Raw genomic sequence first — 25,324 nt, 5'->3', positions numbered from 1 at the left:
GCTGATTGAAGGATCGTGTTGCCAAGAGACTCTATCTGAGTCTGCGCACCAACCAAAGAGAACCAAGTCTAAACCGCGGTATCTCTTCAGCTAGTCTTGACCAATCAAAAATGTACGGGCAACGCCCTGTGTAATAAAATGTATTGTCGCACGAGGATCGAGGCTCTTGACGGATTTGGTGGTTACAGATTACAGTTTTGCTGCCTGTGATTCCCAAAGACGTGATGAGTCCTTGGCCAAGTAATATATGTCTTTTGCTCTCTTTACAATAAATAGTTAAACTTAGAAGTTGTCTGTCTTTTCTGGAATTCTGAACCCAACAAGAATATTAAACTTGTTTCGGCAAATTCAGATGATAAATACAACTTTGAAGCTTGTAACGGCATAATTACAAGCGGAGAACGGAGTAACTTAACGTCACAGCAGGCATAACAACAGCCGGTGTTTCTCGTGAGTGTTTCCCCGGTACACAAACACAATACACACAAATGCAAAAATACACAAACACACACACACTCGCAAGCTTCCCCCAGACCAGTAATACAAACGAAAATGTGTCTTCGGGTCAATGTGACTGATTTCGATAGAGCAAGTCACATTTGGTTTAGGCACGAAACATACTACCAGTAGAAATACATTGCTTTTTAAAATCGCTCTGTGTCGAATCAATAGATTATATTTCGTGACTATAACACGAAATGCCGTGAGACTGGGTTGAATTACAACAGTGAGTACTTCATCCTCTGAACACCACAGGATGGCGACTGTAACGCACATAACATAGGTACGCTCCTCTGAAATGATTGTCCCCTGCAATTATTATTATCCCTCATCGAGTTCGCTATTCAGCTTGCTAACGTTAGCTTAAACAAACGTAACATGCAACGTTAGCCTAATCTAAAATGCTCTACTACGGCGTACCTTTCATGTGGCTCGTCAGCGCAGACTCTCCCATCGTTATTGCAGGAGGCTACTCGTGGGCTTGACCCTCGTCTTAGCCATGGCTTGTATTTGATGGCATACTGTCATCTATCACTCATCAGAATGCCCAGGTCACACGCGTAACAAAAACACTTGCAGGTCACGCGCATAACGCGGGAAGGCCGGAGCGGAGCTGTTTTATGTAAAAGCGAAGCAATTAAGCGCGCTCCGACTTCTTTATTTTCTTTTAATCTAAAAAGCGAAGTAAAGCATTTACAATTTCAAGCACTTTATCCCAAATTCAAGCACCATTCCCAAAATTCAAGCACTTTTCAAACCTTGAAAACACCTTGTACAATTTCAAGCATTTTCAAGGATTTCCAGCACCCGTACGAACCCTGTGATATTACACACATTTGTTTTATTTCATTTAACTGGTGGATATAGAGTTGCTGCGGGGGTTTGAGGCGCACAGGCTGCAGTGGAGACGCTGGCGCACAGCTGATCGACAGCTGGAACACAAACCACCAAATAAAAAAATAAACATTAATTGACTCCACTCCGCAGGGATCCCCCGATACTTTCTTACAGTTTCTCATCATGGGGGGGGGTCTCCTGTCCCCGGCACAAACACACTGACACACTGCCTGAGGAAGGTTATGTGTATTTTGTCATTCACTTTTTTCGGACCACTTATTTATTTATTTTGGTGACGATCCGACCTCCATGCTGCTACTCTGGTTCAAACCGCATCCACCAAACAATGTGATTTGTCTCCACCTTCCCAAAAGAACCAAAATCTGACACGGTGTGAAATGTCGTTTTTTTAGCTGTCATTTCCTGCGATCTTCTTCATGCAGTCAGTCAAAATGAATATTAATACGGGGCGTTTCTTTGACTATTTATAGGCAAATATGGGCGTTACGTGAAGCCCGCAAAAGCTGCGCCGCATTTCGAGTTGATTGTGATTTATAAAAGGGAAACCGGCGTAGGACGTGCCGCACGCAAGTCCTACGCCGGTACGCAGTGTTTTATGAATCGGAAAATGTCTGTGCGTATTTATTTGCTTTGTCCTACGTAAGCAACCTTCCCACGTGAATCCTACACAAGGCTTTATAAATGAGGCCCCTGATCACTCCCTATTGTTCGTACTTTTTACTGTTTTTATTTTATCTTTGTGTAAAAAAAGAAAAAAGCATTTCGGTAAGACAAACTTAAGATGTACAATTACTATGTCTTGAAAAAACAATGTGTAACGGCCCGTCCACACAGCAGCGTTAAAAAAATCTTGGAGGTGGGCGTATCTGAAGCTTGGGGATTTTTTGCGAGCAAGGCACCAACAACCAATCACATGAATCTCCCGCCCCCGACATACGAAGCAAAAAAGTTTGAAGTAAACTGGATATAAACTCCCCAAACAGGCGAAAACATACCACTGTCTCTGCCACCTCCCTCCATGCCTGGCTCCTCCGGTTTATATCCCGGTAGGTAAATAGGGACTGGTCATAAAGCACCGGGTGATTCCCTACTGCTAATTTCTCCTCCATTTTTTGGAATATGAGGAAATGACCTGCGGTATGTCTCTCCCAGCTTACACAGGATTTGATTGGCTGACGCTTGAACTGTCAGATTTGCGTACACGGGATTTGATTGGCTGACGCTTCCACCTCAGCTTCAAAAGTTGAACATTGCTCAACTTTGAATCCTGAAAATCCTGAAAATCTCCGCTCTGCTGCCCACAATGCCGTTCGGCGAAAAGTGAGGGAAAGTGACGTCACCCCATTCAAAGTGAATGGGCAGAAGCGTTTCAAGATTTTTTTAACGCTGCTGTGTGGACGGTCCGTAATTGTTTGCTGCCAAATGTCAATACAAAATATATTTTTTTAAAACAAAAAAAAACCTTGTTGCCTCACCTGACATTGGCCTTGTCCACGCCCATACCAAAGCTGATGGTGGCTACGATAACCAGCACCTTCCCTTGCATCCACTCATTCTGGGACTCTGTGCGATCTCCTGTCTTCAGACCTGCAGTATAAAAGCAGAACACGAGCGTTTTAGAACAAATCTTTGTGTTTTCTGACTCTACAACTACAAGTGAGGAAAATCAGTCTGACCTGCATGATAAGGTTTGGCCGAGACTCCGAGCTTGGTCAGCTGGTGAGCCACCGATTCACAGCTATCCCTGGTCCGACAGTACACAATCCCACAGCCCTGTTCATAAGCATTACAGAGGTTAAACAAACCAGGGCTCTCACTCTCATGTTAGAGGGAAAATCTTGCCTACAAGACAGGTGACGTGCAACAGGAATTGTAAGCTTTAATAAAGAAAACATTAAGAGAAGAGTACCAACATTTATAGTTGACAGTTTAAAATAATATGATCACCACATTTTACATAAACGAAAAATGTATTCTTTAAACTTGGTTGATATATCTGGTATATATCTAGCTTATTTATCAATCAGGCTCTCGATACAGTTAAATGATCTGGAGCATGCATTTAAGTTCAGATATTTATGTTTCCATCCTTTTAATAAGCTGTTCTTTGTCTACCTCTCCAACATGATTGCAATATACACTTCCTTTCAAAAGTTTGAAACCTGTAAAATTAATTTGTTTCTTCTTTCCAGCTTGTTATTTGAATTATAGTGTATTTGACACTGAAACAAAAACAGGTTTCCTAAATCTGAATGCATTTTAATGCTAAGCTTCCGATGTATTTAACCAACAACTAGAAATTCCAAAGCCAAACCTTTGCAGCATTGTACATGTCAAAAAAGTAAGATGAATGAGGGCTTGTACTTATTGATATCCCATAAAGAAAAGGATAAATAAAAAAATAAACAATCCCAACCTGTCCTTTAGAGCCGCTGTCCAGGGCCAGAGATTGCTGAATGAAGGCGTGGAGGTGGACCAAGGGGTTTGGCAGCAGCTCACTGAAGATCACATCGTAGTGCAAGTTACTGCGGAAGACAGGTGTAACGAAAGACAGCGGCGTGCGCAGAGTCAGGGACAAAACAATATCCTCTTGTACATTCTTGGGTGCTGTAGCTGTCAGGGCCAAACAGGGAACCCCCGGCATTCGAGCACGCAGTTTCCCCAGTTTGAGGTAGTCCGGCCTGAAGTCGTGTCCCCACTGGGAGACGCAGTGAGCCTCGTCCACAGCCAGGTAAGACAGCAGGCCACGGGTGCACAGGTCCGTCAGGCAGGGCTTGAACGAAGGAGAAGCAACCATCTCCGGAGTGATGTAAAGCAGCTTGAGCTTAGGACTGCTGCTCCCTAAATCAGCATAGATCAGCTGGCGCTCGCCTGCTGGGAGCTTGGAGTTGATGGAGCAGGCGGGGATGTTCAGACTCTGCAGGTGGTCCACTTGGTCCTGTGGAGAAACAAATGAAGGAATTAAACAATGGCGGAAAAAAGATTTAGATCCTTTACTGCACACTGTGAAAATACTCCTCTACAAGTAAAAGTCCTGAATTCAAAGCCCTACATGAGTAAAAGTATGTACTTAAAGTAGGGCTGTCCCGAATACCATTTTTCGGGCTCCGGATATTCGGTAAAAATAAGCAGCGAATATTCGGATATTCGGCGTGCGCGGGGGGGGGGGGGGGGGGGGGGGGGGGGGGGGAGTAATCAGCTGGTGCCCTCCACTCCCAGCAGTGAATATTCGGCGCGCAGGAGAGTTAGCGCTGTTGACAGGAAGTTGTTGTTTCTATGGAAACAACGTGACGGAGAAAAGTAATATCTACATATAAAGACGGAGAAAGTAAACAATAAAGTTTATGGTTAAGTGTTAGCACCCCCCGAAGAGGCACAAGCTCTTACGTTGATATTGGAGATTTCAATAAATTCAATTGAACGAAAAAAAAAATAACGAATATCCGAATAACGAAATTGAAAACCGAATAGTACCCGAATATTCGGATATTCGGGTACAGCCCTAACTTAAAGTATGAAAAAATATTCCCAATACTAATATATACGCAAATAAATAACAAGAACCTCTCATTTGTATTTAAGTCGAGTCCTTGAGTAAATGTACTTTTCCACTCACTACTGTGAGTTTGTCTCTGCCTGCCACAGAATGAGACAATCCAACATCTCACATCTATTTTTTTTTTTTTATTATTATTATTAAAGGTGGGGTAGGTAATTTTGGAGAAACCAGCTCGAGATCGCTAGAATTTGAAAATACACAGCCGGAAAAAATCTGCCACTTCCTTACAGAGCCCCTCCTCCAACACACACGAACGCGCACATGACCAATGAGGGCACGAGATAAGTTTGTGCACAGATGGAAGGCTGACAGGCAGGTAGGCCATCCAGTTATTTCAGCCGGGCCGGCTAAAATGATTGGTCGTGCTTTTTACAGTACTACGGCTTCCACAGATGGGATATTTTTATGGATTTTTTGTCAAAGCACTTAAGATATTCATTGCTATCGGGATGTTAAGAGCATTCCATGGAATATAACAAAAAGTGTATCTCGAGTCGGTTTCTCAAACTTACCTACCCCACCTTTAATGTATGATATAAATTGAATGCATTTTCATTTCTTGTGTTCCTTGTAAAAAATACAAATAAAAAACATGTTCTTGCTTTTGTTCGAAATGTAACAGTCTCTTTATATGTATGTATTTGTGTATAGATGTTGCAACTATACAGAGCTTTAGCAATACTGTGAGTAACTATGGTCATGCTAATAAAGCTATTGAATTAAAGGTACAGTTTGTCATCAATATATTATAGGTCTCAGATATATACACAACATGGGTGTTTCTCAATGTCGAGTAAAGCTGCTCCAGAGCCACTATTTCAAGCATACGTCGTCATCAAGTGCCGCCTAAGTACTGTTCCAATGTCCAGCATACTTGGAATTCTACCGAGCGCGGCGTACTTTGTTTGGAGAGATTTCGAGGCTGCACATGAGTAGACTCCGCGGTCTTAAAATCCCCAATATGCTTTGCGCACGGACCAATTTCCCCAAATCTGTGGCGGAAAATGTAAGGCGGGGCCTCTCATATGACGCACACCTGCACACCTGTTCCACTCTTCGTTTTCCGAATGCTAGGAAGTATTCTTGCCTCGCTTCTGAAGCAAGACGCTCGGAAGACATGTGCTACCAAGCAAGCGTACTCGAGATTGAGAAACACCCCATGGCCGTTTCTCAATGTCGAGTATACCTGCTGCAGAGCCACTATTTCAAGTATACTACGTAATCGAGTGGCGCCGGATGCTGGGCATTTAACATGCACTTAAACAGTCCTTCGGTGCCACTCGATGATCCCATAAACCCCTCTGTTTCAGCCCCGTTTCAAAAGTGCTGATTCTCTGTCTGTTACTTTAGATGAAAATAAGGAGCCACTCCCAACGCCCCTCTGAGAGTTATTTGGTTAAAAAGAACACAATGGTGCTCTAGGAGGAGATTCAGGTGATAAGGTGGGGGGGGGGGGTTACCTTGGTTGGTGATTGGCTAATGGTTACACAAGACAAAACATCGTTATGATATCATAAAGTGGCCAAAATCTGATCAGCTCATTTTCAGACAGGTTTTTATATAAATGGATCAGGACAAAAAGTGAGCAAATCTTTTTTCGTGAAACTTTCAGAATGTCTTTACACAGAGGGGACACATGTTGATGTAGAAAAGACATGAAAAAGTGGATTTGGCATAATAGGTGACCTTTAAGACATCATTGAGAGTGCACACTGCGCTGGAGCAGCCCAGTCAGACACTGACCTGAATGAGAGCGATTAGCGGGGATATAACCAGAGTGATACCCGGAGCCAGGATCGCGGGTAGCTGGTAGCAGAGCGACTTCCCTGCTCCCGTGGGCATGCACACAAACACATCCTTATCACCTGCAGGAAAAACACAAAAGACCCAACAATGCAACACATTAATCTCTCTTTTTGAAAACACTGCATGTAAGATATCATTCAAACCGAGTCTCACATTTAAACAATAACACGACGTGAGTTAAGTTTGCATGCTGCTAAAAGCCAGCTAACGTTTGCTAACTATCGAAGAGAAACACAACAGATAAACTGTCTTACCTTTGACGACTGCTTTAACAACATCCTCCTGTATTTTAGACCGAAAGTTGTTAAACCCAAAGTGAGTTTTTAAGGCTTGTTTTATAGTTGTTGTCATCGTTTATCTCTCTGTGGAGAACTCATATAAACTCTGTGGTGACGTCGCACACTGATGACATCATTACGGCCCGTACACACGGCGGCGTGCGTTGAAGCTTCAACCATGGATGTATAATAAACTCATAACCTAATCTGTACACAACTGAAGTGAGGAATTCTTAAAACTGTTAAACAAGAAGTAAAAATAAAGGAACCCAGCTCAATGTCCTTTTCATGTAGGTGTTTGTTTTTGATGGTACATTGTTCTAAACATGTACAAATGATTTGAGCACAAACACTGTAAGACTGGAGTTATGGTAATTGAGCCACAACCACAATTACATATAAACCTTTCATGTAGTCAGAATCGTTCTCCGTCAATGTCTCATCGTGTTAAATGTGTTTCCTCCCTATTTTACAGTGACATGCATCCCCCAATTTCAACTAGGATTTAAAATGAACAAGATAATATGGTGAGGCTGATAACTGACACCTCACTTTTTTATTTACTTAAAATACTATAACCTGTCATGGAGATTGTGTGATTATGTACAACATACTTTAGCTCTCAGGTGAGATTACTCTTTCTAAAGGTGGACCTATTCATGTTATGGAAGTAGTTATCTACTTTACTTAAAAACAAGACAGACCCAAAAGTAAGACATGTATTTGGTTTATTTATCATTCACAGAAATGCATCAGAAATGCAGGGTTAATATTGCACATAACATTACAGTAATACTACAGGGTTGTTCTTTTAAATATATGAAAATACATTATGTGAAGGCAAAGAATAGCACTGTAACTCTATAGTGAGGAAGTGTTTGCGACGATTACGTTAAAGCATCAGCAGCAGCATAGAGAGTGGTCACTTAGTGGAGCTATCAATAATGGTCTTTAACATCAAGCTCTCTGATTCCTCCCAGTGATAATTATATAACCATTTATCATACTTTAATATGATATCTACTGGATTTTAAAGGAAGAGTTGGGGGAGCTCAACCCCAGATGCAGGGCGAGGGGCAGAAACGTTGGGTTTTAACTGCTGGAGACTTGATCACCAGATCATTGATGATCTCCACAGTACCGAACAGCGGGTACAACTTCTCTTTGAAGCACTCGTTGTAGGTGTAAATGTGGATGTGTTTGTCCACGTCATAGAAGGACAGCTGGCCGCGGTCGTAGTCGAGGTAGATGCCCACCTTTTCGGGGATGAGGTAGGGCGGCAGGGAGGTGAAGGGCACCGTCAGCGCCTTCAGCTCAGAGCCCCTCTCCAGCCTCAGGCTCAGGTAACCTGTATCTGTGTTCAGGGACTTGAAGCCTTTCCTCAGGGCCGACTCTTTGGCCACGCCCAGCCTCCAGTCCCGCTCTCCAACCTCCGCCTCCCAGTAGTGGCGGCCGGAGCCCAAGCCCTCCATCCCGACGGCACACCACCAGCCGTCGAAGCGCTGGTGGAAGTTGGGAATATCCTTCCTCTCGTAGCCACAGCGCATCCGCTTCTCGTCGGAGGAGATGAGCAGGTCAGGGTTGGCAGTGTCCAGATCCAGAGTCACCTCCACTAGAGAGAAAAGTAACATGGTTAAAATTACATACAGGTACAGTGCAGATTAAAGTTTATACTTGTAATTTGATCAAATAAATGCTCTACCTGCAGCATTTGAGATCCAATCCCACACTGCAAAAAAAACAGAGGGGCTTTAGCAATAATAAAACACCTTATTTGTGGAGCATCATTCATACAACAAATGCAGTACAGAGTGCTTAACAATGGAGAAACTAGACATTAAAAATAACTGAGTATCAAACGAATGGAACACAAGATGGAGATAAAAAATAAGATAAAGTAGAATACATATAATGGAGAATAAAACCAAATAATGTGTATCTTCTATTCTCTTCTTCTCTGTTCTTAACATCAGTGGTGGAGATTTGGTGCACTCTCTAACATCTCTTTTTGATGGTTAAAAACTACAATTAAACATAAGCTTGCCAAACCAATAATGTTCCCTACGAAGAGCAGTGAAATGTTGATCTCTACATCAAGTGTTTTGTTTTGTTTCATCAACCTGTCAGTGGTTGTATGTAATGTTTTGTATGCTAATATACAATGTCACTCACCTGGTTGAGGAATGTAGGATATGCTACCTGGATGGAGAGAATAACACAGTCATAAGGTACGAAATATTTGAGATTTATAACAAAAATAAACTTGATTCATTTGAAATGTATTACCAATCTTCTGAGTCTTCTGCTTCCACATGAGCCACTGGTGCGGTATGGTATCCTGCAAGAACACCAAAAGATGTTTGTTCTACAACTGCACAATAAACACAAGACGTTAAGCTGACTCTGTGAACTGTTACATGGATTCTACCTTATCTGGGCGCTGCACGATTAGAGTCCAAAACACCAGCTCCATAGCGGCCAGCAGATTTGGCGCGCGGCCCCAACGCCAGGCCGAATCCAGGTCCTCCAGAGACTTAGCCACCGGCTCCCCGGGCCACACACTTTGCTGCAAGATGGTCGATATTAATAAAATATGTCTACTGAGTCAACAAAGCCAGGGTAGCAGTGAATGTTATTTATACTTCTCACCTCAGGCTGAGCTCTCAGGTCCTTGATCCAGTTTAGAATCACAGCTTTGGCCTGCAGCAGGTCCTGCTCATTGATCATATCAGGGTGCTTTACATCATCCATCTCTGGCCAGCCGTCAGTCTGCATCGGCCTCTTCTGCACAAAGAAACATGCCTTTAGTGGTCAAATCCTCTCTATTCAGTAAGTCAATGCATGCTTTTTTCAGATAAACACCTTGCTCTCTAGCATGGAGGCCCACTGCAGGACGAAGACCTTGCAGAGGGGGGTCGGCCAGGTGTCATCCAGGTTCCAGATGTGCTCCAGGACTTCTGACCTCTGCAGAGGCAAGGGAGGGAAACGTGGGTTTGGTGGCAGACAGGAAATTAAGACAATAGCTAATCTTCTTTTGGAGCTGACTTGTGGTAATTGTCCCAATTAGCTCAATACCAGGGCTAAACAATATAAGGAAAATATGTGACGATGTTGTTGAAGATCCCTATAATGATATTACTTCCTATGAAAAGCTATTGAAGAATCAGTTCTGCCTCTCTGCTGCTTTCAATGTATTGCTAAAATACAACACATTAAAGTGCACTTTTCAACTAGAGTGCAAAATCCCAGACTTTTGTGATGTGTTTATGGTGCAAGTTGACATTGTATACATCCATATTTTTAAAGTTATAATAGTTTATTTTAAACGTTTTTATAATTGTTATATTTCGGTATCTTCTCTCTTCTCTGTGTTTACATGTATGTAGGCTTATGCTTCACACACACCAAAGCAAATTCCTTGTATAAGTAAACTTATGCAATTAACATGTTTCTGATTCTGATTGTGCTGACGATTAAATAACTATATATTGTAAAGCCCTCCTCAATACTCACAAGTGGGAGTCAGTGACTGTATATACGTATAGGGCAGAGTTTGGGTTTTTTATATGAATAATTTCAGTTTTGAATGAGGGTGTATTCACCTGGCACACTCGGCTTAGATCTCTTGCCAGATCCACAATAAACAGCTGATCTTCATCCAGAGGCTCCCTCTTCTCGTTCAGCGCTTTTTTGCGTGATTCCTGTGAGAACATAAAAAATGTAAGGATTTTCTCTGGGAATGTGTTTGGAAAAGGGGAGAATTCTCAGACGTTTGAAAGACATCAGTGCTGCTTTTCAAGTGCCTTTGAGAGTAATAAGGTCAAATTAGAAAAGCAGGGGGTCACACAGCCTGATTAAAATGCACACCGAGGCTCTGTTCCTGTCAACAAGACAAAGAGAGAAAGACACCCCTTCTCTTCCAGAGTCTTTCAGAAGCTCTCTGTTGTTCAATTAAACCAGGAATGGAGAAATGTGTGTCGTCATGTGGTACACAAAACTGTTGTCGTGTCAACTGTCTACTTAATCAACCCAAAAAACAGGTTTGCACATTAAACACATGATGTTTTGGCTCTTTTATTTTTATTTTGAATGGACTTAAATAAAGGTCTTACCCTTATCTTAGCTGTAAAGTTTTTGGCCGGCTCCAACATGAAGTGAAAACATTGCATCATCTTGGCGGGTCTGTATTGAGAGTCCGACAGAGAATTAACACAAACATGTTAGTTCAGAAAATGATTTACTAGCAAAAACACTACTATTTGTTCCTGTTAGCAGCCTGGGCACTCTGACACAGGACATAACAGGTCACATTGTCATCCAAGCCATACTCAAATACAATGTTGACATATTAATACATTACTTGGCTAGAGTATGTCAATTTTATGATACCTAATATTTCCATTTATATACATTTCAGTGGGAAATGTAGTTTTTAATACAATTTTTAATTCAGGGCATTTACTTGAAATGGAGGATATTTAGACTGTGGTATTTCTACTTTTACTTAAGGATCTAAGTACGTCTTCCACTAAAGATTAGTCGGATACTTTCTTGTCGTCATGTGTTCAAGTACAATTTCACAGCTTGTACTGTAAATTCTGATAGTTTACATGCTATTTAATAATTTTAAGATGTTATGATCAAATCTTGACTGTGAACCCCAAACACATTAAAAGTTGTGGTCTGTGAGATTTGAATCTGTAGTCAGACACTGAACTGGAATGCTGCTAATGTTTATATCCAAAACAACAGCATTATGTGAATCATTAAACATGTGATGGAAAGTGTACATGGCAATTTAAAAAACATAACATCAGTATTCAAAGTCAAGGGGGTCACAGCCTCGCCTTTGGCAGGCATTAAACATATACAGCTACTAAAGTCAAATAATCTTTAGTAAAACAAAGGAATTGGTCAAACAGGAAGTATTCTAGGAGGTTGTATCATAGGCCAAAACACATACAGAAAGAGATCATATAAAGCAAATAAAGCAGGCAGGCTAAAACATGACAGGCACTGCAGACTTCCATCTCCTGAGATATCTCTCTCTACTGTCCTCCTCACTCACTTCCTGTCTATCATCATCATCTGCAGAAAGGTGCAGTAGCTCAGGGTCTGGCTGGCACTGACCATGTTGGGATGACCAGTCAGGTTTTCATGCTGACCCAGACTGAGTGGGTGAACATAAATAAATAAATCCTATCTGTACTCGCACTTTACCCCATTTAATTATAAAGCACTGGAGTTTATCCACAATGTTATCTAACACAGTCATAAATAGAGGCCTGTTTGGCTATGAATAGAGTTATGAAGGTACTTCTTTTTTTTAATAGCACATCAGAGCAGTCAAGCTCCAAAAAGCTGCAACTCCCTTGAATCTGGATACAGCAGTGCAAGTGAGTTCATATGCTGTGTTTCAACATAATGCAGTAATGATGATTCATGCAAGTTTAAATCCATAATATTTCAGTAAATAACATAGTTGGATCATTAAGTAAATACTATTGGGATTGAAGAGACTGAAACAACGCTGTAAAATTATTACAAAATGAATGATCCGTTAGGCTGGTTCATCAATGTCGTGAGAAAACATGACCCTGCAGTTTTTGCAGCGACCCAGTTAGAGCCAGCTGATGACTGCGCATGAAGTAAACACACACCTGACGGGTGACTTTGCGGCAAATCTGGATTATAGCTGCAGTAAGAGCCATTTTGCAATTTGAATAATACTGTTTATGCAGCTCTGAACGCAAAATAATAAACTATTTTATACATTTGTGCTAGTAGTTATGTCATATAACTGCAGAGCGTCCAGCACAACAACACAAATGATATGTGCACATCACGCACGAGCCTACCTTTCTCTTCGGGGGGTTTGCAAATAAGTGTTCTTCTTCTCTTGAGTTGAAAAGCGAGCAGATGTCTGTGTCTGCAGGAAGTGTTGGTACTGTATGCTGCAGTGTCTGACCTTGTTTACATGCCAGACTGACGGTTGGCTGCTCGGGCAGGTTCGGGTTTCTCCGTCAGTGACGAAAGACGTCATCCGGTGGACAAAGCAGGCAGCCATGTTTGGAAGGTAATTATGACTCAGGTCTACAGTTTGGTATATCTAAACTAGTTTTGACTGTAAACAACATAAGTTTAAAGCTTTTACTCCAGTGCTGTACTTGAGTATTTTGACTTAATGTTATTTACTTAAGTGCTACCTTCTTCTGCTACTTACTAAACTATTTGTTTACAGTGTTAAAATATATTGTTACTTTGCATAGGTACAAAACATTTCATAAAATAAAATGCATGGTGACAGATTTACCTGCCTAACAATATAAAGTCGTTTAAGTGAGCTCCACCTCAGATATAACAGTAACCAGAGGTGGGAAGTAACTAATTACATTTACTCTCTACTTAAGTACAATTTTGAGATACTTGTACTTTACTTGAGTATTTCCGTTTTCTGTTACTTTTTACTTCTTCTCCACTACAATTCAGAGGTAAATCATGTACTTTTACTCCACTACATGTATTTCATACCTTTAGTTACTTTACAGATTTTGATTAATGATGTGAAATATACTCAACACTTCAATAAGACTTTAGTTACACCTGGAGTAAATCCACAAGCTACCCTGCAGTATACAAAGGGATTGAAACAGCTGCAACTTTACCAGCTTTGATAACACTTTAAAGCGTCAATAATTATAATAAAAAAATATGTATTACTCTGAAAAGGACCAATCTGCATAATGAGTACTTTTGGTACTTTAAGTATATTTTGATGATATTACTTTTGTACTTTTACTTAGTAACATTTTGAATGCAGGACTTTGACTTGTAACAGAGTATTCGTACACTCTGGTACTTCTACTTGTACTCAAGTGCAAGATCTGAGTACTTCTCCCACCTCTGACAGTAAGAAGCTTCTTGCATGTTTCTACATCAGTAATAATTATCTTTTAATATAATAATCTAACTAAGGGGCAATTCTACTGTATAAAAAATACTTGAGCTTTGAAACCATAATGATTCCTTGATAAAATTGTAATGCATGTAATGTAATTTTACAACGCTGTATTTCAGACAAAAAAAAGTGTTTTATTTCAGATTTTTTACTTCTACAGGACCGGTATAGTACCAATAATCTAAGCGAGGCTTGAATCGATTATTTTATTTTAGATCTAAGCCTACATGTTCATAGTTATATCAACTCAGATTTCTGCCCCCTTCTGGCCAGATACTTGATATGTGAAATATCAATATTAGAGGGGAAATTATAGAGCTGCTGCTTATTTCTAATTAAAAAGTTAGGCCCATCACTTTTTTTTGGCTCCAGATAAAGAAACATTTGACTAGAGTTGAAAACGACAACCCAGTGTGTGGGATAATATGAGACGTGTGTTATCAGGGCTACTTTAGAATTTCACAGACAGTTATATCTTTGTGTTTTTCAGTCAAAGACGACTGTGTTCAGTTTTCTGCCTGCAGGCTCTGCGGCCTATTGACATTGATTTGGCTTTTCCACTTTAAATAGCCTTAACACTAAACATGGTCATAAGATTTGTTGTAAATATCAAAATAGTAACAAAATGACGTACTGCTCACAACGGGCTTTCATTGATACTGAGAACTAAATGCACTAAAGCAGGGGTGTCAAACTCAATTTCATCGCGGGCCACATTCGCATATAGGTTGCACTCAAAGGGCCGGTTGTAGCTATATAAATATATAATATATACATCAAATAATGTATTATATTACATTATTGCCTCTGAATTGGATTATTATCGGAGAGGATAATAACTTAGTAATTAACTACGTCTGAAAGCAGAAGTCCAGGACAAATAATTGCAAGTCTCTTCAGTGTGCATGTCACAAAACGAGATGCATTGTGGGACATGTAGTTTATGGGCAACCTGCTTCTGTAAAGTGGCATGTAACCGTATAATAAACGTATTATATTTTTTGCAAGCTCTTGCGGGGCCACATAAAATGAAGTCGCGGGCCGGATTTGGCCCCCGGGCCTTGAGTTTGAGACCCCTGCACTAAAGTATTCAATATTTTGCAATGAGAAGAAACAGCAAAGTAAATGTAATGTAGGCTCATTAGATATTTGGAACATATCTTGGACAAGGTGTTAGAAGTCAATAAAGCATTACTTATTAGGAATCAGTATGAATAATTACTATTGTTTATCTTTTTCTGATAATTTCTACTATTTTTGTATATTTAGTGGTATAAGAGCTGCCACAAAAAAATATTAAAAAAAAAATATATATATATATATATATATATATATATATATATATATATATAGAGCTCAAATAGATAAGTGTGATGAGGAGCATAAATGTCTCCACAATTAAATGTGAGAACATAGGAAAAAAAGCCAAGAAGAAAGTTGGAAACAAGTCTTAATTTGAATTTTCCTTCCTGTCTCTCACACACCCACACATACAAATTCATGAAAATATCAAAGACCAGCCTCTCTATGAGTGGCACTGCAGCTGTTTGCACTGACGCTGTGTTACTGCTGTAAATTCCAGTCCATCAACAAACAATATATAATTATTACATTTGTTTTAAGAAATAATGAGGAGACATCGTTCTTCAAATAAATACAGTACATGACAATGTGCAGGACAGACATTTGGCGTGTGTACATGGAAGAATGACAACGTGTGATGAAGGAACAAAGCAGGTCTGACATGGGTGTTTGTTTTCATTTCACATTCAAGCTGCTTCACTCCACTTGTTGATGTTGCCTTTGGGAGACAGAACAAACAAATCAATGCTTCTGAAAGTAAGAAATCATCAAGACTCCAATCTGCCTTAATGAATAAAAACGACAAAGTGGTCATAAAAACAACATATGTGTCTTGTTATAAGTCCATGGAAGGCACTCTCATGCGTACCTTTTTTAATTATTTCCCTCTCACATGCTCTATGGCAGTATGTTACGGCCTCGGCAGGGTAAAACAACAACAAGCCTCGGATAACCTCATAAACAACACTATGAGGTCTCTGGTTTAGGACAATAAAAGAGTAAACAAGTGTTCAGTGATAGTATAATCAACAAGGTAAATAGCGGTTCCCTTTTTTGGTATTTTGTACTCCACCTTTTTCGTCTTCAAGGTGAACCAGCCACCTCAGTAAATGTCAATATCCCGTGATTGTCCTTTGAAATTCATCAGCATGTACAGTAGCGGTCACAAAGTGTTTTTGACATTCGATAGTCTTTTCACAAAACTCCTCTTTGGTTGCTCCTTCATCAGCTGTCTCTCAATATAAGCTCAGTCTTGAGGTATCAGCTTGTGTAAAGTGAAGAAAATCCGGTTTTAATCCACTCTTCTTCTGTGTATGTAAAGCTATCACACGTCTTTCACATTCACGAGATCAGTAAAATCACACAGGTAGAACAGTGCTGTTGGAGTCAGAGTTGATCAGATGAGGTGTGTCCGTGTTGGTGAAGATACTCTGAGGAAAGGAGAGGTCCAGATTGGATGACAGGATGTTGTACGGCAGCTCTATAGAATGGCAGACACTCTCTTCATATGTTGGAGGAGGCTGTGGGAAAGACAGAAAGACAGGATAATATTTAGACAAGTTTGAAAATGCAATCCAAAACAGCTGCTCAGCAACAAACAGCAGCCAATCAAAACATGCAATTAGTTGGTGAAAATATTGTAGCAAATAGCTTTTCTTTTAGGAGCTGGTAGAGACCAAAACGATCACTAAAAGAGAGGAAATATTGGACTTTCATTGGGCTATAAGGGATATAACCACGCCACAAATGAATGACAATATCGTACTTTGTATGATGGGCTTTGTAGGTTAAAATAAGTCATTTATGGATTCCTTGTGATGTAATTTTCAAAGAATACTTTTTTTTTCCCGAGATTAAAGTCATACATTTACAGGAAAAATAGTAACATATTCTCTAAGATTAAACTGGTACATTTACAGGAAGAATGATCTGTAGAAAGATAAAAGTCACAAATGTAATCAACACAGCTTGTTGCAAGTGGTGAAAAAAAAGGGGAGGGTTTACATTACGATCCTGAACAAGACTTTTTATTTCATTTGAACCAAATTTCAAAGCCACTTTTGCCTATTTGCTAAAAGACAAAGTCCTTGCTCTCCATCCATTTAGGACCATTGCTGTGCTTTAAGGTCATATAAAAACTATGCAGTCCCAGGATGAAAGTTTTGCTTGTATAACACCCTGAGTTCTGATATATATCCCTCAAAATAAGTGGAACATGTTTGTATTTACACTTCCAATTAATCTCCACTTCAGCCGCCTGGAACATATTTCACTCCAATGCATTATCTTTCTGATCACATCCGACAGATTCACACTGGGCCTTCTTATCTTTTAATTGCTTGGGGACCCTCAGGCGACAAGAGCAACCCTAGTGCCCTGCCCTCTGCGTGATCCACACACACCACACACACACCATGCCACAAAGTTTGACTACTATCCTGCCTCTGGTCGCAGGACAGGCGGACAGACGTAAATTAAGGGACCATCAGTCGAACTCTAGTTGGGGGGTAGGGAGACTTTTCAGTGGTGATGGGTTAACTGTGAGTGAATGTACTTTCTTTGTGTGTGTATGTGTGTGTGTGTGTGTGTAAGGGATGGTCAGCCATGCTAAGGACTGTTTAATTGCAGAAAAAAGAGGGAGGTCAAAGAAGAAAAAACAGTAGAAGACAGGAGCACAAAGCTGCATTCCCGGGCTGTGTTTGCTCTCAGGATGCAGGCTTTAATTATGTTTGATGTGCCTTTTTCTCATTACCTTGTTTGCCCAAGCGTTGTGCGAGTCAAAAGCTCAGCAAAAGATCAACATGGTAAAACCTTGAAACGCGTCTGCCAGCACAATTCAGCAGCGAGCGCGAGATGAGCAGATAGTGCTAAATGTTTACCGCACTCTGAATGCGGTCTAATCTTTGAACAAGCTCTTGTTACAATATTGCATGACAGCGTGGTCATAATAGAAAGAGCCTGTTTGTTATTATCTCTATTCACTGTGAAACTACCCAGGGGCCTTGATAATGACGGTTTATATGAGCTTGAGCTAAACCTGTAATAGGAGTACAATATATTCCCCGTTCCCAGGCTCAACGACAGCACCTGGAATAATTCATTGTCAAAGCATTTGAGACTGTATCAAGTGTTAATCCCTTATTATGCCGACCTCAGTCACAATGGGTCCATTGAGGCCGAAGCGGTCTGCGATCATCATGTGGATCTGCCTCTGGCGGTCCTTCTTTCGGACGCTCTCGTAGGAGGGGAGCCTCGGCATGGGGGAGTCCAGAGTGGGGAGGCTGTAGCTGGAGGGCAGGCCGATGTAGAACAGCTGACCCGCCTGCTGAGACACACAGAGGGACACTTATGAGGGACAGGAAACAGAGGCTTTTATGTGCTGAGGATGTGTGGATTATTGAAACCTGCTTGAAGGGATACTTCACTTCCAAAATGACCATATGAGTGTAAATTACAACCCCTTTGATACCTTTAATACTTGAAGGAAAACACAGTGAGCAGGAGTAAAGACTTGAAAAGGTGTACTAAATTGAATGGCAACCCCATTTAACATCAACAAATCTATATCATAACATCTGTTTGCAAACTCTCACACAAAGCGTGCCAAGTCTCATTGATCCTGAGGTGTGCTAACTACTTCCAAAACACATGTATTTTCACAGAAACTTTACAATTTTGAACACTTAAACAAAGCTTTAACAATCTCACACTTGCACATTATTGACACTTGTCCCTGACAAGTACCAAGGGTAATAAGTTATAAGGTTTAAGCGTATACACATGGGTTTGTTAAGTAGTGAGCATACGACTGGATAAATCAGACTTGGGTTTTGTAGCAAAGCTAAGACAATCTGTCCTCATTTATAGCAGATGTTTTGTAAGTGTTTTTTTAACAGAAACCAGATGTTTTGTAAGTGTTTTTTTAACAGAAACCGTTTTAAAAACACAAACAATGAGTGCAAACTTAATGCTGTACAATTCATGTAAAGGCTCCTGTCCAAAACTGAATTTCACCTCTTAAAATGATGATTTCCATTTATTGGATTTAATTGATTGTACAATTAAACTGTGATGTTGGTTGTTATTGACGCAATGGTGTTGCTGTAAGGAATTGTGTGATGACATTATCACCTTTCCTTTCATAAAGACTGCTGCAGTGTTCCCTAACTAAATGGGATAAGAAAGAAAGCATTTAAACACATTTCCTCAGCATTTAGAGAAATCGCCCAGCCATTACGATGGTGGCCACTTAAATACTTCTGGGTCATTTCACTCAATTAGGAACCTTCCTAAGTAAAAAAGATGTTGGGAGTCCTGCATGAGTTCCTTGAGAGTTTGTAAACAGATGTTTTGATGTATTTATTGGGCTTCAATTCATTAGGACTTTCCTCGCTGTGGAGGCATGCGAGACAAATAAAGCTTTCTTCAAGAACTCAAGGTAACTCAGGCTGAGGAATTAATTAACACATGGACCTTTTTGGTGTAAAGTATTCCTAAAGCTATACCGTCATGGAAACATTCACTTTAGAGGCGAGTGCCTATTGATCTACTGAGTAAAAAGTACAGTTTGTGTAGTAGAGGAACAGAGAGTGTGCCTGTATCTGCTGCACAGAGTACACAGAAGTCTAAAGTGCTTTTCAAGGCTAATAGCAGATGTTGCTAATGCACTATAGGCTCTCTCACCTGAGTGTTGTTGTCATCCATGATCTCACTCTGCTCCAGACAAGGAGATCCCACCAGTGTTTGTCTGCTGCTGTAGTACTGAGGAGGAGCACCCTGTAAAACAAGCAGTAATGGAACAAGTGTGTCTCAGCAAGCAGAGCCTTAGTTATTCATGACAAGCGTTTATTCGTTTATATTTTTATGGATCCTGCTGCAATTAGTCAAAAACAATCCACTCATTTCAGCTCAATTGACCAATCTTCATGCCTTGTTTAATCACTGTAGACACTGGCTGGTTTAGCAATACCATAAATTATCCAATCAATAAGGCGACCACCCTCCAATTTCCGTGCCTCCTCCCTGTCCCTCCCACTCTGAAACAAGACCTGTCAAAGTCTCACTGTATGTATGCGGTGAAAAAAGACTGCCAGGAAAAGTAGGTAATTGCCTTGAGTCTAAATGAGTCTCTTTTGTGTGAAGAACAATGTGATGTCCCGCTGTGTTTTGAGGGTCCCTAGGCAACAAACCCCACCGTGTGGTCTTTTTTCTGTCTCTGTCTTCCTCTTGTAACTGCAGCAGGTACCTCTTAACGAGCACACTCCAATACACATTATAGCCTCGTATGTCATTTGGGTCGGCATTACGACAAAGTCAATTTGTTGCTTGACCGGGATTCAAATCCAGCGTGAGGTTAAGAGTTGTTAGGAAACAAACTTTTACTGTTTTACCGAGGCGATTTCCTTTGACCAAGAGGCCGTAAAAGTTGAAGTTTGGTATGTAAAGTAGTATGAAATTCTGTGATTTATCATTTTCCCATGCAGACTAGTTAAACAATGACATCACTCACACTTAGAGTGACGCACTCAAACGACCTTTGCCACAACCCTGACATCATTTCAGAGAGATGGAGACGACTCAGAAAAGGTGATGTCAGAGGTCACTTTCCCTCACTGGTTTGTACTTTTAAGAAGCAAAAAAGAAAAAGTCCTTTAAAAAAAAAAAAGGGAAAAAAGGGAGACTTGTCCTTTGTCTCCTGCCATTGATTCATCCAGTGTGAAAAAGCACAACCGTGTTAAATCAGTGTTGAAGTCGGGGGAGGACCCCAGCGGCAGTGTGTCTTTTTCCCCGCTGCAAACCTAAAGGAGAGCCATTGTCCCCGTTGTGTCCCCAACACCCACAGTGGGGTCGGCCCACTATTCATGGTGCATACTGGAGCAGGGAAAGGTATGTGACGATGAAGTTGAAGACATGCAATGTCCCATAGGAGCACAATGAAAGAGCGTTTGTGTGTTTGTCGACTAACCTTCACTTTCTGTCTCCTGATAATAAAAAAATGCATCTCCCTTTTCAATCACATTATGTCAATTGTGGGTTTCAGGAACAATTCAAACAACCCCTAAGTGTATTCACTAACCAATAATGAATGAAAATGAAATCTGAATACACAATATGGGTGTAGACTTTGGCACTGATTACAGTTTGTCTCTGTCATGTGTTTTACTGTAGCTACTGACCTGACTGTCTTATCAGCCACATGGTGTACAGACTCAGTTGAAACTAGATGCTTCTTTGTACCGGTGAGACGCTCTGTTAGTTCCTCAAAAGGAACAACAGGACTTCTCCATTAAAACCGCAACTGAACAGAGCTTCCTGTCCATTGAAGGGGGGAGGGGGGGGGGGGGGGGGTATAAGTCTCTGCAATCCAAAGATAACACTCAAACTTGACCCCTGGGACTCGAGGTGAGAAACAAGTCAGGAAGAGAATGCAGAGAGAATAAACAACCTAGGAAAAGTTACTTCTGTGTTTACATTTTCATTTCACCTCATCCTGCACCTCTCACTTACAGCTTGATTTAGGCAGAGATGTTGTGGTGTTTATCTAATTTATAATGATTTGAAATGCCACGGGCTCCCTTAAAAACCCTCAACGATTAGGTTGTTTTGCTTCACCTGCTTTGCCGGTGTAAGCAAGAAAATCTGATTTGCAGTGATTTCATTATAAGGTGCTGGAGTAGCATCAATATGCGTGTTGAGTGCTAATTCTGTCCTTTTCCATCAGAGTGGCTGTGGCGGATATTTCTGCAGGGCAGCTAATTCAACTGAGGCAAATCCATCGCCTGACAATGATCATATCAACTTTATTGTAGTCTTTTTTTTCCCACAGCATGCAAATTGAATCTGACACTTCCTAATGGCGCGACACTAAGGGAGTGCACATGGTGTCTTTGAGTCTGTGCCCACCCCCCCCATCTCTCTGTGGTCTCATCAACTGTGCTGGATCAGGATCACATCTGAACGTACGAGTCACTTTAAAAAAAAGAAACCTCAGCACAAAAGGCACTTGTTTTTAGTTGAAATCTTACCATATCTGCATGTGGCCCCTGATAGGAGCGTAGCTTGCAGCACAGGAGATCCTTGCGGTAAATAATGGACAGCAGCACCACAATCACCACAAAGAACACCAGAGAAGAAACTGTGAGAAAATCAAGAGAGAAGGACATGTTTGTTAATCAGTGTCGAACAGACGGACATTGTGTTTGTGTGTTTTTCTGGCTGTGAAACTTGTAAAAGAACAGTTTTGTCCTTTGAACAGTTCAAATCAGTGAAGTTGATTCATATGAAGAGTCTGATTGACAGTCTGTCTCTATAATGTGAACACTTACAGGTGTCATTGATGTCCTTTGTGCTACCTGTCCATCAAAAACAATCATAGCTGGGAAATAATATTCTGCCACTTACTGTAATTATGTGTTAGAGATGATTGCAATATGTGACAGTCAAAGTAGCTGATATCTATAAAAAGAAACGATCTAGTACAACCCTTATCATACTGCTGCAGTAAGTGCAAATACAAAGGAAGTAGAACAATTATCCTGACAGATGTTTTTCTAGCAAAATCTGATTTATTTTGAATATTTTTGACAGTTTAAAGGTTTTACTTACATGATGCAGCGACCACTGTGAGTTGATCCGATGTCAGCTGTGAGGAGGGCATGGTGGGACTTTCAGTTGTGGACATTTCTTCTGTGTAAACTGTGAGTGTTGCCTTCACAAATCCTCCTGAACTCATAAGGTTCAACACAAAGCCTCTCATCTTATTTATCAGAGAAAGAAACGGAGACCAGCTCTGTCGCTCCTCTTCATTGTCTGCTCGCTCCCGGACAGGGTCACAGTCCACATGCTCTCTCTGCAAGTCCGATCAAACTCTCCACTCGGTAAACATGCCACAGTGTGTGTGAGTGTGTGTGTGTGTGTGTGTGTGTGTAGTGTGAGTGTGTCAAGGCGAAATGACGCCCTCTTTGCAACGCGTGACGTCGCTCTGGCTGCGCGCTCGGCACTTTGGTTTATGGACAGCAGGCTGCAGCACACACAAATGCCAACAGATTTATTATCAAGGCTCCTTAAAACAGCAATATGACATGCAGTTATCCAAGAAGTACTCACATACTTTACTTAAGTTGAAGTAGAAATACCAACTGTAAAAAAAAAAAAGTCTAAACAAGTTCAAAATCATGCAAAAGTAGTCAAAAATATGCTTAAAGTACCAAAAGTAAAAGTATTAGTTATAAGTAATGGCCCTTTACAGAAACATGTTTATTTATACACTGGATTATGCATTATGCATGTGTCCCTCCCAGCTGGTGAGTGGAGCTCATTTGAATTCATTTGTAAAAGGAAAATCCCTGTTTCAATTGTTGTATTATGAGTGTGTCTGTCATTCAATAAAAACATTAGTCAAAAACGTAAATACATTGTATACCAATGCTAGTTATCTTTAACAATAACAACATATAGTTTATTCATTTGTTTTGTATTATTTTATAATCTGAATCGTTAAAGTCACTAGTAATTAAATCTGTCAAATCAAATCAAACCAACATTTTAATGTATTTACATAGCACTTTTCATCCACAAAAATGACTCATTGTGCTTCGCAAACCAAACACCTAGACAATTTAGGAAAAATAAAAACAACGGACAAACAAGCAGCTTTGTGATGAAAAAGAACGCTTAATACCAGGACTGAATAAACAGAAACAAAAATTATAATAAAAAGGAATAGAATAAGAATAACATGTCAGATAAATGCAAAGAAGATTATTGGCTTCCAAAAGTGGAGTAGAATGAAATAGCATAACATTTAAATATGTATTTAAAGTACAAGTATCAGAACATTGTACTTAAGTATACAGTACTTTAGCACTGAACACATGTTTTACAGCCAGGTTACACACATTTCAAATAATGTTCATAAAATATGCCTACTTGCTGTTTCCTCCCTGTCTCGTCTGCTCAGTGGCTTCCAGACCAGATTAACTCCCTGCATGCCAGAGCTGGAGACCCGTTACCCTGGAGACCGTGGGGATCCCGTCCTGAGATGATTTATAAACAGACAAAGAGACAAAAATGTAGCATTAGTATTCATGGTTGGGAACTATGGGAGACTAATTTTTCAACTTAAAATGCCAGCTGACAACTTTTAAATGTTTGCTGCAATATTATAGGCCTTATAATATTAATCATATTGCTGTTAAAACCATGTTTGTAATGTAAAGCATTGCAGATCTACCCTAACATTTGAGGACACGACATGGGATTATTTTAATTTTCATTAGAAGTGGCCATGACCTTGGTTTTTAACACAATACAATTGTAAAGCATTAATTAAGATGCTGATCATGTAAGAAGGGGGTTACTCATACATGATGAAAAAATATAGCCTTTTTAAGAAAATAATACAAGTTATGTCTGGAACAATATAGGATATTAGCACAGATCAAGATACAAAGAAAACCTCACAATATGTTGATGGTGGGGAATTTCCATTATCCTGATTATACTCACAAGAGTTACATGAAAAAGTTGTCAAGCTCACTATCATGTTAGAGGTAAAAAAATAAACATTAACTTTTGGAATCAACTTCAAGTGTTTTTAAAACTATTTATTTATGGTTCTCCAAAACTATCCTGTTACAAAAAATAACATATCAAAGTGCTATTTATTAATTAATTTAGTTAATTATAGTACGTTATAGTTAGTTTAGTCCTCATGGGTCCTCATGGACCCTTCGTTTTATGGAATTTTATTTATTCTACTCTAACTGTATTTGTGTCATTGTGTTATGTTCCTTTTTAAATTGGTATTTTCACATTGATCTTGTAAGATACGTTTGTTGTTTTTACATTGTTTTACATTGCAAATTGTGTTTGTTGACTTGTGAAGCAATCTGAGACAAATAGGATTTGTGATTTTGGGCTATATAAATAAACTTGAATTGAATTGAGTTTCTAGGTAGATTTTTATATAGGGACAATAAGACAATTACGTTTTGTCTCTATTTAGCAAATCCACTGGCAGGAATAAGGTATTTTGCTCACATGACACGGTATATACATGTATTATTATACATGAATATAACATTCATTTTTCTTTGCAGGCGTCCCTTCATCCAAAGAACAACACAGACATGATGACTTTCTAATTTCGTATGAGAAATACACGATATAAATCCAGCTAATTACAATTATTTTGAAGTGAAACTTTGCAGCAACCTGAGGATGGCGAGCGACACCGCGTGCACGCGCAGTTCAGAATGTGCCGTGCACGCGCTCCCCGTC

General features: G+C 40.1%; 3 protein-coding genes across 3 annotated transcripts in view; all 3 read right to left on the bottom strand.

Annotated features, from left to right (window-relative positions):
* recql5 (RecQ helicase-like 5) overlaps positions 1-7,191 on the bottom strand; it is a 30,279-nt gene extending 23,088 nt beyond the window's left edge. Inside the window, exons 1-5 of the mRNA XM_034143431.1 lie at positions 6,979-7,191; positions 6,662-6,783; positions 3,776-4,297; positions 3,036-3,132; positions 2,835-2,946 (exon numbers count right to left, since the gene is read on the bottom strand). Of these exons, the coding sequence (XP_033999322.1) occupies positions 2,835-2,946; positions 3,036-3,132; positions 3,776-4,297; positions 6,662-6,783; positions 6,979-7,075 (950 nt within the window). The 5' untranslated portion in view covers positions 7,076-7,191. The remainder of the gene's footprint in view (positions 1-2,834; positions 2,947-3,035; positions 3,133-3,775; positions 4,298-6,661; positions 6,784-6,978) is intronic.
* A 518-nt stretch (positions 7,192-7,709) lies between these two features.
* Positions 7,710-12,995, bottom strand: si:ch211-120g10.1. Its single transcript, XM_034144083.1, has 10 exons — positions 12,861-12,995; positions 11,115-11,184; positions 10,605-10,703; positions 9,865-9,966; positions 9,652-9,786; positions 9,431-9,568; positions 9,289-9,340; positions 9,175-9,201; positions 8,705-8,731; positions 7,710-8,614 (listed from the first exon to the last, which is right to left on the bottom strand). Exons 2-10 carry the CDS (start codon positions 11,172-11,174, stop codon positions 8,055-8,057), a joined length of 1,200 nt encoding a protein of 399 aa, XP_033999974.1. The 5' UTR covers positions 11,175-11,184; positions 12,861-12,995; the 3' UTR covers positions 7,710-8,054.
* A 2,397-nt stretch (positions 12,996-15,392) lies between these two features.
* On the bottom strand, positions 15,393-22,953 carry si:ch73-364h19.1. The gene is made up of 5 exons (XM_034143491.1): positions 22,649-22,953; positions 22,069-22,178; positions 19,727-19,819; positions 18,195-18,365; positions 15,393-16,563 (listed from the first exon to the last, which is right to left on the bottom strand). The coding sequence occupies exons 1-5, from the start codon at positions 22,797-22,799 to the stop codon at positions 16,402-16,404; spliced, it is 687 nt and encodes a 228-aa protein (XP_033999382.1). The 5' UTR covers positions 22,800-22,953; the 3' UTR covers positions 15,393-16,401.
* Positions 22,954-25,324: the final 2,371 nt, after the last annotated feature.

The sequence above is a fragment of the Trematomus bernacchii genome, unplaced genomic scaffold, assembly GCF_902827165.1.
Source record: "Trematomus bernacchii unplaced genomic scaffold, fTreBer1.1, whole genome shotgun sequence".
Taxonomy (NCBI): domain Eukaryota; kingdom Metazoa; phylum Chordata; class Actinopteri; order Perciformes; family Nototheniidae; genus Trematomus; species Trematomus bernacchii.
This window is presented reverse-complemented; position numbering and strand designations above follow the sequence as displayed.

Excerpts from the sequence above, each read along its gene's own strand:
- si:ch211-120g10.1 (XM_034144083.1), bottom strand. The coding sequence starts at position 11,174 with ATGATGCAATGTTTTCACTTCATGTTGGAGCCGGCCAAAAACTTTACA. Across the intron at positions 9,341-9,430 it reads TCGTGCAGCGCCCAGATAAG|GATACCATACCGCACCAGTG; the intron begins GTAGAATCCATG and ends GTGTTCTTGCAG. Across the intron at positions 8,732-9,174 it reads ATCCTACATTCCTCAACCAG|TGTGGGATTGGATCTCAAAT; the intron begins GTGAGTGACATT and ends TTTTTTTTGCAG.
- si:ch73-364h19.1 (XM_034143491.1), bottom strand. The coding sequence starts at position 22,799 with ATGAGAGGCTTTGTGTTGAACCTTATGAGTTCAGGAGGATTTGTGAAG. Across the intron at positions 22,179-22,648 it reads CACAGTGGTCGCTGCATCAT|TTTCTTCTCTGGTGTTCTTT; the intron begins GTAAGTAAAACC and ends ATTTTCTCACAG. Across the intron at positions 19,820-22,068 it reads AGGGGCCACATGCAGATATG|GGTGCTCCTCCTCAGTACTA; the intron begins GTAAGATTTCAA and ends CTTGTTTTACAG.